The 16,462-nt window shown below is 38.6% G+C and overlaps 1 protein-coding gene across 1 annotated transcript; it reads left to right on the top strand.

Moving 5' to 3' along the window:
* Window positions 1-11,031: 11,031 nt before the first annotated feature.
* LOC146360558 (uncharacterized) lies at window positions 11,032-13,083 on the top strand. The gene is made up of 3 exons (XM_084922751.1): window positions 11,032-11,124; window positions 11,280-11,420; window positions 11,558-13,083. The coding sequence occupies exons 2-3, from the start codon at window positions 11,297-11,299 to the stop codon at window positions 12,043-12,045; spliced, it is 612 nt and encodes a 203-aa protein (XP_084778877.1). The 5' UTR covers window positions 11,032-11,124; window positions 11,280-11,296; the 3' UTR covers window positions 12,046-13,083.
* Window positions 13,084-16,462: the final 3,379 nt, after the last annotated feature.

Genomic DNA, 16,462 nt, shown 5'->3' with positions numbered 1-16,462 from the left:
AAAAGCACAAAGACAACTTTTACATTAAAAGGTGTTCAAACAAGTACAAGATATTTACAATAAGCAGACCTCAGTGCAAGAAAGAGTCTTTCCAACACTGAAAAAGCACAGAATCCAACTTTGACATTAAAAGGTGTAAAAACAAGTACAAGATATTTACAATAAGCAGACCTCAGTGCAAGAAAGAGTCTTTCCAACACTGAAAAAGCACAGAATCCAACTTTGACATTAAAAGGTGTAAAAACAAGTACAAGATATTTACAATAAGCAGACCTCAGTGCAAGAAAGAGTCTTTCCAACACTGAAAAAGCAAAAAGACCAACTTTCACATTAAAATGTGCAAAAACAAGTACAAGATATTTACAATAAGCAGACCTCAGTGCAAGAAAGAGTCTTTCCAACACTGAAAAAGCACAAAGGCCAACTTTGACATTAAAATGTGCAAAAACAAGTACAAGATATTTACAATAAGCAGACCTCAGTGCAAGAAAGACTCTTTCCAACACTGAAAAAGCACAGAGGCCAACTTTGACATTAAAAGGTGTTCAAACAAGTACAAGATATTTACAATAAGCAGACCTCAGTGCAAGAAAGACTCTTTCCAACACTGAAAAAGCACAGAGGCCAACTTTGACATTAAAATGTGCAAAAACAAGTACAATATATTTACAATAAGCAGACCTCAGTGCAAGAAAGACTCTTTCCAACACTGAAAAAGCACAGAGGCCAACTTTGACATTAAAAGGTGTTCAAACAAGTACAAGATATTTACAATAAGCAGACCTCAGTGCAAGAAAGACTCTTTCCAACACTGAAAAAGCACAGAGGCCAACTTTGACATTAAAATGTGCAAAAACAAGTACAATATATTTACAATAAGCAGACCTCAGTGCAAGAAAGACTCTTTCCACCACTGAAAAAGCACAAAGACAACTTTGACATTAAAATGTTTTCAAACAAGTACAAGATATTTACAATAAGCAGACCTCAGTGCAAGAAAGAGTCTTTCCAACACTGAAAAAGCACAAAGACCAACTTTGACATTAAAATGTGCAAAAACAAGTACAAGATATTTACAATAAGCAGACCTCAGTGCAAGAAAGAGTCTTTCCAACACTGAAAAAGCACAAAGGCCAACTTTGACATTAAAATGTGCAAAAACAAGTACAATATATTTACAATAAGCAGACCTCAGTGCAAGAAAGACTCTTTCCAACACTGAAAAAGCACAGAGGCCAACTTTGACATTAAAAGGTGTTCAAACAAGTACAAGATATTTACAATAAGCAGACCTCAGTGCAAGAAAGACTCTTTCCAACACTGAAAAAGCACAGAGGCCAACTTTGACATTAAAATGTGCAAAAACAAGTACAATATATTTACAATAAGCAGACCTCAGTGCAAGAAAGACTCTTTCCAACACTGAAAAAGCACAGAGGCCAACTTTGACATTAAAAGGTGTTCAAACAAGTACAAGATATTTACAATAAGCAGACCTCAGTGCAAGAAAGACTCTTTCCAACACTGAAAAAGCACAGAGGCCAACTTTGACATTAAAATGTGCAAAAACAAGTACAATATATTTACAATAAGCAGACCTCAGTGCAAGAAAGAGTCTTTCCAACACTAAAAAAGCACAGAGGCCAACTTTGACATTAAAAGGTGTTCAAACAAGTACAAGATATTTACAATAAGCAGACCTCAGTGCAAGAAAGACTCTTTCCAAAACTGAAAAAGCACAAAGGCCAACTTTGACATTAAAATGTGCAAAAACAAGTACAATATATTTACAATAAGCAGACCTCAGTGCAAGAAAGAGTCTTTCCAACACTGAAAAAGCACAGAGGCCAACTTTGACATTAAAAGGTGTAAAAACAAGTACAAGATATTTACAATAAGCAGACCTCAGTGCAAGAAAGACTCTTTCCAACACTGAAAAAGCACAAAGGCCAACTTTGACATTAAAAGGTGTAAAAACAAGTACAAGATATTTACAATAAGCAGACCTCAGTGCAAGAAAGAGTCTTTCCACCACTGAAAAAGCACAAAGGCCAACTTTGACATTAAAAGGTGTAAAAACAAGTACAAGATATTTACAATAAGCAGACCTCAGTGCAAGAAAGACTCTTTCCAACACTGAAAAAGCACAAAGGCCAACTTTGACATTAAAATGTGCAAAAACAAGTACAAGATATTTACAATAAGCAGACCTCAGTGCAAGAAAGACTCTTTCCAACACTGAAAAGCACAAAGACCAACTTTGACATTAAAATGTGCAAAAACAAGTACAAGATATTTACAATAAGCAGACCTCAGTGCAAGAAAGACTCTTTCCAACACTGAAAAAGCACAAAGGCCAACTTTGACATTAAAAGGTGTAAAAACAAGTACAAGATATTTACAATAAGCAGACCTCAGTGCAAGAAAGAGTCTTTCCAACACTGAAAAAGCACAAAGGCCAACTTTGACATTAAAACAAGTACAAGATATTTACAATAAGCAGACCTCAGTGCAAGAAAGAGTCTTTCCAACACTGAAAAAGCACAAAGGCCAACTTTGACATTAAAACAAGTACAAGATATTTACAATAAGCAGACCTCAGTGCAAGAAAGACTCTTTCCAACACCGAAAAAGCACAAAGGCCAACTTTGACATTAAAATGTGCAAAAACAAGTACAAGATATTTACAATAAGCAGACCTCAGTGCAAGAAAGACTCTTTCCAACACTGAAAAGCACAGAGGCCAACTTTGACATTAAAAGGTGCAAAAACAAGTACAAGATATTTACAATAAGCAGACCTCAGTGCAAGAAAGACTCTTTCCAACACTGAAAAAGCACAAAGGCCAACTTTGACATTAAAAGGTGTTCAAACAAGTACAAGATATTTACAATAAGCAGACCTCAGTGCAAGAAAGACTCTTTCCAACACAGAAAAAGCACAAAGGCCAACTTTGACATTAAAAGGTGTAAAAACAAGTACAAGATATTTACAATAAGCAGACCTCAGTGCAAGAAAGACTCTTTCCAACACTGAAAAAGCACAGAGGCCAACTTTGACATTAAAATGTGCAAAAACAAGTACAAGATATTTACAATAAGCAGACCTCAGTGCAAGAAAGACTCTTTCCAACACTGAAAAGCACAAAGACCAACTTTGACATTAAAATGTGCAAAAACAAGTACAAGATATTTACAATAAGTAGACCTCAGTGCAAGAAAGAGTCTTTCCAACACTGAAAAGCACAAAGACCAACTTTGACATTAAAATGTGCAAAAACAAGTACAAGATATTTACAATAAGCAGACCTCAGTGCAAGAAAGACTCTTTCCAACACTGAAAAGCACAAAGGCCAACTTTGACATTAAAAGGTGTTCAAACAAGTACAAGATATTTACAATAAGCAGACCTCAGTGCAAGAAAGACTCTTTCCACCACTGAAAAAGCACAAAGACAACTTTTACATTAAAAGGTGTTCAAACAAGTACAAGATATTTACAATAAGCAGACCTCAGTGCAAGAAAGAGTCTTTCCAACACTGAAAAAGCACAGAATCCAACTTTGACATTAAAAGGTGTAAAAACAAGTACAAGATATTTACAATAAGCAGACCTCAGTGCAAGAAAGACTCTTTCCACCACTGAAAAAGCACAAAGAAAACTTTGACATTAAAATGTGCAAAAACAAGTACAAGATATTTACAATAAGCAGACCTCAGTGCAAGAAAGAGTCTTTCCAACACTGAAAAAGCACAGAATCCAACTTTGACATTAAAAGGTGTAAAAACAAGTACAAGATATTTACAATAAGCAGACCTCAGTGCAAGAAAGAGTCTTTCCACCACTGAAAAGCACAAAGGCCAACTTTGACATTAAAATGTGTTCATACAAGTACAAGATATTTACAATAAGCAGACCTCAATGCAAGAAAGAGTCTTTCAACCACTGAAAAGCACAGAGGCCAACTTTGACATTAAAATGTGTTCATACAAGTACAAGATATTTACAATAAGCAGACCTCAGTGCAAGAAAGAGTCTTTCAAACACTGAAAAAGCACAAAGGCCAACTTTGACATTAAAATGTGTTCAAACAAGTACAAGATATTTACAATAAGCAGACCTCAGTGCAAGAAAGAGTCTTTCCAACACTGAAAAAGCACAAAGGCCAACTTTGACATTAAAATGTGCAAAAACAAGTACAAGATATTTACAATAAGCAGACCTCAGTGCAAGAAAGAGTCTTTCCAACACTGAAAAAGCACAAAGGCCAACTTTGACATTAAAATGTGCAAAAACAAGTACAAGATATTTACAATAAGCAGACCTCAGTGCAAGAAAGAGTCTTTCAAACACTGAAAAAGCACAAAGGCCAACTTTGACATTAAAATGTGTTCAAACAAGTACAAGATATTTACAATAAGCAGACCTCAGTGCAAGAAAGACTCTTTCCAACACTGAAAAAGCACAAAGGCCAACTTTGACATTAAAATGTGCAAAAACAAGTACAAGATATTTACAATAAGCAGACCTCAGTGCAAGAAAGACTCTTTCCAACACTGAAAAGCACAAAGACCAACTTTGACATTAAAATGTGCAAAACAAGTACAAGATATTTACAATAAGCAGACCTCAGTGCATGAAAGAGTCTTTCCAACACTGAAAAAGGACAAAGGCCAACTTTGACATTAAAAGGTGTAAAAACAAGTACAAGATATTTACAATAAGCAGACCTCAGTGCAAGAAAGACTCTTTCCAACACTGAAAAAGCACAAAGGCCAACTTTGACATTAAAATGTGCAAAAACAAGTACAAGATATTTACAATAAGCAGACCTCAGTGCAAGAAAGACTCTTTCCAACACTGAAAAAGCACAAAGGCCAACTTTGACATTAAAATGTGCAAAAACAAGTACAAGATATTTACAATAAGCAGACCTCAGTGCAAGAAAGACTCTTTCCAACACTGAAAAAGCACAAAGGCCAACTTTGACATTAAAATGTGCAAAAACAAGTACAAGATATTTACAATAAGCAGACCTCAGTGCAAGAAAGAGTCTTTCCAACACTGAAAAGCACAAAGGCCAACTTTGACATTAAAATGTGCAAAAACAAGTACAAGATATTTACAATAAGCAGACCTCAGTGCAAGAAAGAGTCTTTCCACCACTGAAAAAGCACAGAATCCAACTTTGACATTAAAAGGTGTAAAAACAAGTACAAGATATTTACAATAAGCAGACCTCAGTGCAAGAAAGACTCTTTCCAACACTGAAAAAGCACAAAGGCCAACTTTGACATTAAAAAGTGTTCAAACAAGTACAAGATATTTACAATAAGCAGACCTCAGTGCAAGAAAGAGTCTTTCCACCACTGAAAAAGCACAGAGGCCAACTTTGACATTAAAAGGTGTAAAAACAAGTACAAGATATTTACAATAAGCAGACCTCAGTGCAAGAAAGACTCTTTCCACCACTGAAAAAGCACAGAGGCCAACTTTGACATTAAAAGGTATAAAAACAAGTACAAGATATTTACAATAAGCAGACCTCAGTGCAAGAAAGACTCTTTCCAACACTGAAAAAGCACAAAGGCCAACTTTGACATTAAAATGTGCAAAAACAAGTACAAGATATTTACAATAAGCAGACCTCAGTGCAAGAAAGACTCTTTCCAACACTGAAAAAGCACAAAGGCCAACTTTGACATTAAAATGTGCAAAAACAAGTACAATATATTTACAATAAGCAGACCTCAGTGCAAGAAAGAGTCTTTCCACCACTGAAAAAGCACAAAGGCCAACTTTGACATTAAAATGTGCAAAAACAAGTACAAGATATTTACAATAAGCAGACCTCAGTGCAAGAAAGACTCTTTCCAACACTGAAAAAGCACAAAGGCCAACTTTGACATTAAAATGTGCAAAAACAAGTACAAGATATTTACAATAAGCAGACCTCAGTGCAAGAAAGAGTCTTTCCAACACTGAAAAGCACAAAGACCAACTTTGACATTAAAATGTGCAAAACAAGTACAAGATATTTACAATAAGCAGACCTCAGTGCAAGAAAGAGTCTTTCCAACACTGAAAAAGCACAAAGGCCAACTTTGACATTAAAATGTGCAAAAACAAGTACAAGATATTTACAATAAGCAGACCTCAGTGCAAGAAAGACTCTTTCCAACACTGAAAAAGCACAGAGGCCAACTTTGAAATTAAAAGGTGTAAAAACAAGTACAAGATATTTACAATAAGCAGACCTCAGTGCAAGAAAGACTCTTTCCAACACTGAAAAAGCACAGAGGCCAACTTTGACATTAAAATGTGCAAAAACAAGTACAAGATATTTACAATAAGCAGACCTCAGTGCAAGAAAGAGTCTTTCCAACACTGAAAAGCACAAAGGCCAACTTTGACATTAAAAAGTGTTCAAACAAGTACAAGATATTTACAATAAGCAGACCTCAGTGCAAGAAAGACTCTTTCCAACACTGAAAAGCACAAAGGCCAACTTTGACATTAAAAAGTGTTCAAACAAGTACAAGATATTTACAATAAGCAGACCTCAGTGCAAGAAAGACTCTTTCCAACACTGAAAAGCACAAAGACCAACTTTGACATTAAAATGTGCAAAACAAGTACAAGATATTTACAATAAGCAGACCTCAGTGCAAGAAAGAGTCTTTCCACCACTGAAAAAGCACAGAGGCCAACTTTGACATTAAAAGGTGTAAAAACAAGTACAAGATATTTACAATAAGCAGACCTCAGTGCAAGAAAGACTCTTTCCACCACTGAAAAAGCACAAAGGCCAACTTTGACATTAAAATGTGCAAAAACAAGTACAAGATATTTACAATAAGCAGACCTCAGTGCAAGAAAGACTCTTTCCAACACTGAAAAAGCACAAAGGCCAACTTTGACATTAAAATGTGCAAAAACAAGTACAAGATATTTACAATAAGCAGACCTCAGTGCAAGAAAGAGTCTTTCCAACACTGAAAAAGCACAGAGACCAACTTTGACATTAAAAGATGTAAAAACAAGTACAAGATATTTACAATAAGCAGACCTCAGTGCAAGAAAGACTCTTTCAACCACTGAAAAGCACAGAGGCCAACTTTGACATTAAAATGTGTTCAAACAAGTACAAGATATTTACAATAAGCAGACCTCAGTGCAAGAAAGAGTCTTTCCACCACTGAAAAAGCACAGAGGCCAACTTTGACATTAAAATGTGCAAAAACAAGTACAAGATATTTACAATAAGCAGACCTCAGTGCAAGAAAGACTCTTTCCACCACTGAAAAAGCACAGAGGCCAACTTTGACATTAAAATGTGCAAAAACAAGTACAAGATATTTACAATAAGCAGACCTCAGTGCAAGAAAGAGTCTTTCAACCACTGAAAAAGCACAAAGGCCAACTTTGACATTAAAAGATGTAAAAACAAGTACAAGATATTTACAATAAGCAGACCTCAGTGCAAGAAAGACTCTTTCAACCACTGAAAAGCACAAAGGCCAACTTTGACATTAAAATGTGTTCAAACAAGTACATGATATTTACAATAAGCAGACCTCAGTGCATGAAAGAGTCTTTCCAACACTGAAAAGCACAAAGGCCAACTTTGACATTAAAATGTGTTCAAACAAGTACAAGATATTTACAATAAGCAGACCTCAGTGCAAGAAAGAGTCTTTCCAACACTGAAAAAGCACAGAGGCCAACTTTGACATTAAAATGTGTTCAAACAAGTACAAGATATTTACAATAAGCAGACCTCAGTGCATGAAAGAGTCTTTCCAACACTGAAAAGCACAAAGGCCAACTTTGACATTAAAATGTGCAAAAACAAGTACAAGATATTTACAATAAGCAGACCTCAGTGCAAGAAAGAGTCTTTCCAACACTGAAAAAGCACAGAGGCCAACTTTGACATTAAAATGTGTTCAAACAAGTACAAGATATTTACAATAAGCAGACCTCAGTGCAAGAAAGAGTCTTTCCAACACTGAAAAAGCACAAAGGCCAACTTTGACATTAAAATGTGTTCAAACAAGTACAAGATATTTACAATAAGCAGACCTCAGTGCATGAAAGAGTCTTTCCACCACTGAAAAAGCACAAAGGCCAACTTTGACATTAAAATGTGTTCAAACAAGTACAAGATATTTACAATAAGCAGACCTCAGTGCAAGAAAGACTCTTTCCAACACTGAAAAGCACAAAGGCCAACTTTGACATTAAAATGTGCAAAAACAAGTACAAGATATTTACAATAAGCAGACCTCAGTGCAAGAAAGAGTCTTTCCAACACTGAAAAGCACAAAGACCAACTTTGACATTAAAATGTGCAAAAACAAGTACAAGATATTTACAATAAGCAGACCTCAGTGCAAGAAAGAGTCTTTCCAACACTGAAAAAGCACAAAGGCCAACTTTGACATTAAAACAAGTACAAGATATTTACAATAAGCAGACCTCAGTGCAAGAAAGACTCTTTCCAACACTGAAAAGCACAAAGGCCAACTTTGACATTAAAATGTGCAAAAACAAGTACAAGATATTTACAATAAGCAGACCTCAGTGCAAGAAAGAGTCTTTCCAACACTGAAAAGCACAAAGACCAACTTTGACATTAAAATGTGCAAAAACAAGTACAAGATATTTACAATAAGCAGACCTCAGTGCGAGAAAGCGAGGTGGGGAGGGGGTACTCACCTTCCACGTCACTGACACGCATCAGCATCCAGTTCTTCATGAGAAGAGGGGGAGGATGAGAGGGCGATGTACTCACCTTTACTGACACACTCGGTATCAGTGTCCCACGCTTCATCAGAAGAGATGGCGCTCAGGAGACTGTCATCAAGGATCCTGATGACTTCAGAAAGGTCTCGTTCTTGGGACGTTCAACAATGTAGTCAAGACAGCCTGTAAGGAAACAAAGTTTAAAATAACAGTAGGAATGTAGTAAACACCCAGTGCTAAAGCTACAGGCTACATTCATATCAGACTGAATGACACTTTACTTGTTCATGTGAGAAGAAAACAAGAATTCAACTATGTCCACAATCATTAAGTGAAGCATCCAAATCTCTGCCAAGGCAGCTCACTCTGTGCACACTACACTTTTAAGGTAACAGTATTGTATTTTGTACACATTCGTTTTGTTTATTTGTTCTTTTTAAACCTTTATGCAAACACTACGTTGGAGTAGGTAATGGATAATAGGTACTGATGTGTAAAGAACTGGACATGAATAGCATACTACAGTAAATTCATAAATAACTTCGCAGCTCATTCCCGTACTTTTTTTTATTCTTTCATTAACGATGTAAAATATAAAGCAACATTTAATCTCCCCATGTACCAATTCCATGTCCTAAATATTGCTAATACAAAAAAGGCAGTAGAACTCCAAGCACAATTTTAAAAATAAAACACATTTTTGTAACAGTTTGACTTCATGATTATTTTTGACTATGATTGATGTTTTCAATATTCTTTTTTATATATATATTTTTTTTTTTTATCATCACATATGTAGCTGGGAAAAAGTTATAGTTTATTTAAATGAAGCCTTTGATCCAGAGAAGAAAATGATGTCAGGACCTACAGGGGATCTGGTGTGTTTACTCCTATATGTTCTACCATTGTGAGGAGATACTGTTACCATAGAAACCGATAAACACATATACATATGTATATTTGGGGGAGGGGGGCATTTTACGAATTTTAAGCTAATTTTAACCATTTCATTGGAAAAAAGTGTCAAATTTGAGGGCTTCAAATCAAAGTAAAACCTTTTTTCACATTCATACACCAGTCGTAATAAATTCTACACCTCTCCTGGAAAATTTAAAGCATAAAAGCAATTTGCCAGGAAAAGTCTTGGAACACACTTATTTTGATCACATTAAAACGTGATATTCACACTGGAACCTGTAAAATTATTATAGTCATCTAGTGACTCTTGAAATAATTGAAGAAATTTTGAAATGTACCAGGTGTCTGTCGACGAGTCGGGGTCCACGATCTTCAAGCTTTGCTGTTATGATGAAACACAAGTACAAAAGATCCAAAGATGCAGTAGTTGTTGTCGCTTTGTAGTAAAATCCGCTTTCTGTAGAAATATTCTCCAAATGTTATCTTTCCACAACCTGAGCTTGGAGCAGGTCAAGACAAGTCCAAGAGCAAGTGTAAAGGAACGGCTGGAACCTTGTGCAGCATTCATATACCAACAGCCTGCGTGGTTACGGTTGCTAACATGCATGTGCACGTGATAGAACTATATGAACTGAGCCCATCAGTGTAATTTACAGTAAAGTTATGGTCATTTATAGTTACTGCCTTTGTCACCCTTTATGTGGGATGTCTAATAACCATGTAGGTATATCCAGAAATAAACACAGATATTAGAAAGCAGTAAGTCAGTACCTGAGATGTTTGTTTGAGTGAATAACATTAGCATAGCTCATGCTAATATTACAGCTTCACATTCTTCTTTTCAAAGGTAACAAAAACTTAGCGTTCTCGCTACTTACCATGCTGTAATACAGGTATATGCTAGCAATGACAACATTTAACAAATGTTTTTTAAAATGCTAGCCGTGCTAATTAGCCTTAGGATTGCTTGAGGTCTTGTTTCCAGCTCTAGTTGTCATAAGGGAACTTAGGCCTGTGCGAGCCTTTGGCACGAAAATGAGTCTCGTAAAGCTCACTATTAAACTGACAAAAAGCCTTAGGACCTAGAAACTATTATTCTTACAACTGTGCTGTGTTTATGTTATAACATATATAGGGCTTTGGAGCGTGATGTCACGGGAGATGGGCCACGCCCCCTTCCGCCATGACAGTAGGCCAGACAAACGATACCATTTCAGCTATGGATCGTACGTGTTGTGTTGTCGGTTGCAACGTTAGATCACACGATCGTGAAGGCAAGAAGCTGGATAATGGGCTCTCTTTTAATCGTTTTCCATCCTGGAGGCAACGTGAGGGATCCCATGTATCCGATATTACTAAACAAAGACGTCAGGCTTGGATTGCAGCGGTGAGACTAGCGGATATCGAGTTCTCTGCAATCCCCAGCTTTTTTTGGTTTGCTCGCGGCATTTTCTTTCCGGTGAGTTCTAAATTAATTCATATCACTCTTGAAAGGCTTTTAGTGTTATTTTCAATGTGCTGAGGTCATAGATAATGAGATAAAACATGCTAATGTGTGATGCTGCAGAACCACGTCATGTCGACTGAGTAGCTTATGATTTGGCATTATTGCAGGCAAACCAGCATATGAAATGGATGTAACAAATCCAGACTGGGCACCAACACTGCACATGGGGCACGACGACATACCTGTATCAGACTCGGACCGGCACTCAAGGCCTACGCAACGGAAGCGAAAAAGAGCACCCATCGGAGGTAAACAACCCCCCCCCTCTAAAAACATACTAAATTGCTATCACTGTACACTAATCCGCACATAACTTCCAGATGAATCACACACCTGTCATAGAATATTGGTGTACATTTACCTTATGTCTAGTTTTATCTTACAGGCTTTCGTTATGCAGCTGCAGAGTCTGAAGGTGTGCCCCGTGCAGAAGTGATCGATGAAGATCTGACAGAAGACCAACAACAAAATCACAATGTCATGGAGGCAGTGGACAGCAGTTGTGTTGGACAAGTGGAGGTTGAGGTACCAGCTGCAAATGTGGACAGTGGTGATCGGACAGACAGCGTCTCGGAAGCTAAAGGGCAGACGAAGGATTGTGTGTGCAATGAACAGGGCAGAGCAGAAATAAACCGGCTGTTGGAGGAGAACAGACTGCTTCAATCACAGTTGCAAAAGACAGAGCTGAATGAACATTTCTTAAAGGATGATACTGAAAAAGTAAGATATTACACTGGACTACATTGTTATGCTGTCTTAATGTCCCTCTTCAACACTGTCAAAGATTTCCTGCCAATATCGAAGAAACTGACAGGTTTCCAAATGCTCTTACTCACACTAATGCGTCTGAGAGGGGGGGCGTGCATCAGATAAACACATCACAGAGAAATGTGGCATTCTTCAAAAGCTGTTACCAGGGGACGTAGTATTGGCTGACAGAGGCTTTGACATCAGAGATGCTGTAGGAATGATGTGTGCGGAGGTCAAGATTCCAGCTTTCACAAAAGGCTACTGTCAACTTGATGCAAGGGACTTTGAACAAACGAGAGCAATTGCCCACCTTAGAATTCATGTTGAGCGAGTAATAGGTAGTTTGCGCAACAAGTTCAAAATGCTACACACTACAATGCCAATCCGATTACTCATATCATGTGAGGGTGAAGACACAACACTGCTTGATAAGATTGTTAAGGTTTGCTGTGTTTTGGTGAATGCCCCAGTGTGGTTGTCAAACCAGTGCAAAATGAAACCTGCTCTTGTTGAGTATTCATAAAGCTGTTGTGTTGCATGTGTAGTTCATTGTAAATAATTGTACTTTGTGTGAAGTGGTTTCAATAAAACAGAAAAGAATAGTATATTTGTTTGTTTTTTTATTCTTGATCTGTTCACATGTACTTAGCAAGTACATAAAAATGAAATGCAAACTATTTACATGGCAACACACAGCTGGCATTAATCTTGAACCACAAAATGAAACATTACAGGCTATTTAGAGCAGCACGTTGTTTGGAGAAGTATTTCCCAACAAGTTCAGGAAGGCACACTTTAAGAAAGAAGTCTTGTGCCTGGTTTAAACGCGGTTCCCAGAAATCCACATCAGGGAAGATGCGTATCACAGCAAGGTCTTTCTGTGTCCACACAACGAGGTCACAGTGGTCGTCTGGGTTTCCACTACACTTCCTTATTTCATACGGGTCCACATTACCGATGCACGCAATTTTTTCAAAGTACCGTCTCTTGGCGTCTGGGCGCAATCGGTCGCGATACAGCCCTTTGTCTTTTGCGCTGATTTTGAGCATGGTTCTGGCAGTCCCGATTCCAACACTCCAACACTGTGCGCTTGTTCTGCTTCCTGGCCTACTGACATGGCGCCGCGATCCCACAATGCACTGCGGCGTGACGTCAACTCCAAAGCCCTATAGCAAGAACCTATACCGATAATTGACATTTGACCTCACTGTATGATTATAGCAGCTGTGTCATGGCATGTTTTAAAAATGCCACCTGAAATTTAGGAGGTGGGTTCTTGAGAGTTTTGTACTTTCATCTGATAACGCATACTGTTTATGTATATTTAACACAACAGGCAAGGGATTGTGGTATAATTATAATTAACACAGATTGTGTAGTCTTTAAATAGACGAGCATTTTTAAAAGCACACATATTATTTGAACACTTCCGTAACTTATTTTTAGTTTTGCTGCACATAAGTTGAATGCAATTAAATCTCATTACCTTTTATTATCCTTGAACTTATTTCTAATTCAACACGTAATATAAACACTGCTTATTTAAAAAATAATAATTAAAACACTCCTCGTAATGCGTTAAAATCAGCCCAACTTTTATTTTCAAATTTAAAGCATTTCAGCCAACATACTGGACACTGTTCTGCTGAACAACACACATATTTCCAATATTGTAGCTGGTGTTACTTAATAATTTATTATTTTATTTGTCACACACTTTAAAACTTTAATAACTTTTCAATAAAACAAAGTCTCAGATTTAATTATTCTGAAACTAAGTTTAAGCTTCCCATAACTTTTTATTGCAAGTTACATTACTAATATAATAAATATAAAATGTTTTTATTGTTCATCCACAAGTGCAGTCGAACAACACAGAAGCTTGGTTTGTTCGTTTGTCAGTCGAGGCATTACTGCTTGAGTGCCTGTCATGAATTTAGCTCATCCAAATGCAATTGTCTGAAGAAAGTCTTTAACATTGTCCCAACTTCCCTTAAGTACAGTGGCAGTAGATGTGGGCTGGAGATGCAATGACCTTGAACCTGCAGGTGACCACACCATCTGTGATGGAGGGCTCATCTCTCCTGGTGTCCTGCAAGGAAACAACAATATTCTTTAGAACACCAAGTTATATTTGATCTACATATTTCACTTATCTGTGGCCGGGTTGTGGGGGCAGCAGCCCAAGCAGAGAACTCCAGACCTCCTTTTCCACATCCACCTCCTCCAGCTTATCTAGGGGAACTCCATCATGTCTTGGGTCTGATTCAGGGCCTCCTCCTGGTGGGAGCTCGGCCAGTACACCTCACCTGGGAGACACCCAGGAGGAATCTTTGTCAGATGCCAGAACCACTTTAACCTGCTCCTTTTGATGTGGATGAGAGAAAAATACAGAAAAAACCCAATAATCATATGATTTCTAATGAGCATGCGCTTTGGCAACAGTGGGAAGGAAAAACTCCATTTTAAAAGAAAGAATCCTCCAGTAGCACCAGGCTGAGGAAGGGACAGCCATCTGCCACAACCTGTTGGGATGAGCAGAGGAAGACAGGACAAAAGATAAGCTGTGGAGGAGAGCCAGAGATTGATGATAAGTAATGATTCAATGCAGAGAGGTGTATAAACACATAGTGAGTTAGAAAGGTGACTGAAGAAGAAATACTCAGTGTATCATGGGAATCCGCCACCAGCCTACGCCTATTGCAGTATAACTAAGGGAGAATTCAGGGTCACCTGGTCCAGCCCTAACTATGTGCTTTAGCAAAAAGGAAAGTTTGAAGCCTAATCTTAAAAGTAGAGATAGTGTCTGTCTCCTGAATCCAAACTGGAAGCTGGTTCCACAGAAGAGGGGCCTGAAAACTGAAGGCTCTGCCTCCCATTCTACTTTTAAATACTCTAGGAACAACAAGTAGGCCTGCAGAGCGAGAGCGAAGTGCTCTAATAGGGTGATATGGTACTACAAGGTCATTAAGATAAGATGGGGCCTGATTATTTAAGACCTTGTATGTGAGGAGCAGGATTTTGAATTCAATTCTGGATTTAACAGGGAGCCATAGTCTGTCCCCCAGTGCATGTAGCAGGCATGGAGGAGATCCAGGCCCCAGACACCCAGAGGCTCCCAGAATGTGAGAGCCCAAGGAGGACCATCGGAGTTGCAGCCATGCCACCCTCCTGTGAAGCGCTGAGGAGAGCCCCAGATTAGAGGTCACCCAGCAACCACGGAGCAGAAGCCACAGGGGGCCCGTGATGTGGCCGTGGGCTCTGCCGGCAGACAGCTGCGCCAGAGTGACCTGAGCCACAGGCCCAGAGGCCAGAGGACTGAGAGCCCCCCACCCCCCGGAAGTGGCCTGACGGAGCCACGGGTGCCAGGCCCCGCCAAGCAGTCACTGGGAGTGAGCCGGTACATACCTGAGCGCCCAGCCCCGGGCACCAGAACCACCAACACACCGACGCCTGAGGGCATCAGCCAACGGCAAGGAGTGTAGTGAATCGAGATAGGCCTCCATACTTTGGAGGGCCTGAGATGTTCCCAGAGAGGTGGAGTGTAAGACCCACCCTGACATACAGACACAGTCGAACAGGCGCACGCAGCCACCAACGGGCATTCCCACCCTCATGCACACATATTCAAATACTCCACAATCACCCAATGTGGAGACAGACACAAGTGGACACTGTACACAGTCCTCTTTTAGGGAAGAAAAATCATTGCAGATTCATGCATTACTGACTTTGAAACAGTTACAACAACATATCTAATAAAATGGACATTCTCAGTCACCCACACATGAAGTCCTCTACCCCACCACCCTCGGAAAAAAACATACGTTACTTATGTTGTTTCTTTTTATGTTTTTTACAACTGTGAAAGATTCACTGACTCTTACTAAATGACCTCACACAGTGCCTAATTTCTAAAAAGGATTTCACACTAATAGAAACACATCGACTTCTCTTTTTTCCAGAGAGAAACATGTAAACCTGCACTCACACTGTATTCTTTTTGTTAAACCGTCACTGGCTCCTTCACTGGCCTCCTCATGTTTGGGTGACACTTAACAGCTAATTACTGAAATGTTCTCACTGCATGTTTGTATATCAACTAACGCACTGTTGGATCACCCAGAGAACTTTCCGCTCACATGAAACATTTTTTGCAAATGCATCCTGACGCTAATTTGATCTGCAGGCTTTCAATTGCTCCTCTGTGGTAAACCCCACAGCAGCTTTTTCAGGCCAAAAGAAGGTTTTGCACTAGCACAGAATCTGACCCTGAATATCACCATGATAGCTCTGACCACTTGATTTCTCATTATTAACTTTATCAAATGAAACACTCTGAAGATGACAGCTGAATTCCAATCAATTAAACTAACTCTGCATGTATAAAAGGCTCTGGGATTTTACGTCTATGTTCTGCAATATTGTGTGGGGTGGAGTCGTAGGAAATGACGTAGGCAGAAGTTGGCTGTAACGCGATGCTACTTGAGCGGGGGAGATTGTTTTCCGTGTTAGTTCTGTTTACCTCGTAAGCTGTGTT

This window comes from Perissodus microlepis, unplaced genomic scaffold, assembly GCF_051167445.1.
Source record: "Perissodus microlepis isolate ML-2025 ecotype Zambia unplaced genomic scaffold, ASM5116744v1 scaffold_25, whole genome shotgun sequence".
In the NCBI taxonomy this organism is placed as follows: Eukaryota; Metazoa; Chordata; class Actinopteri; order Cichliformes; family Cichlidae; genus Perissodus; species Perissodus microlepis.
Note: the sequence above shows the minus strand (reverse complement) of the source record. Positions and strands in the feature narration are given on the sequence as shown.

What these genes read in the sequence shown, in the direction of transcription:
- LOC146360558 (XM_084922751.1), top strand. Translation starts at nt 11,297, where the DNA reads ATGGATGTAACAAATCCAGACTGGGCACCAACACTGCACATGGGGCAC. An exon ending in AAAAAGAGCACCCATCGGAG is followed by an intron (nt 11,421 to 11,557) that starts GTAAACAACCCC and finishes TTTATCTTACAG; the next exon opens with GCTTTCGTTATGCAGCTGCA.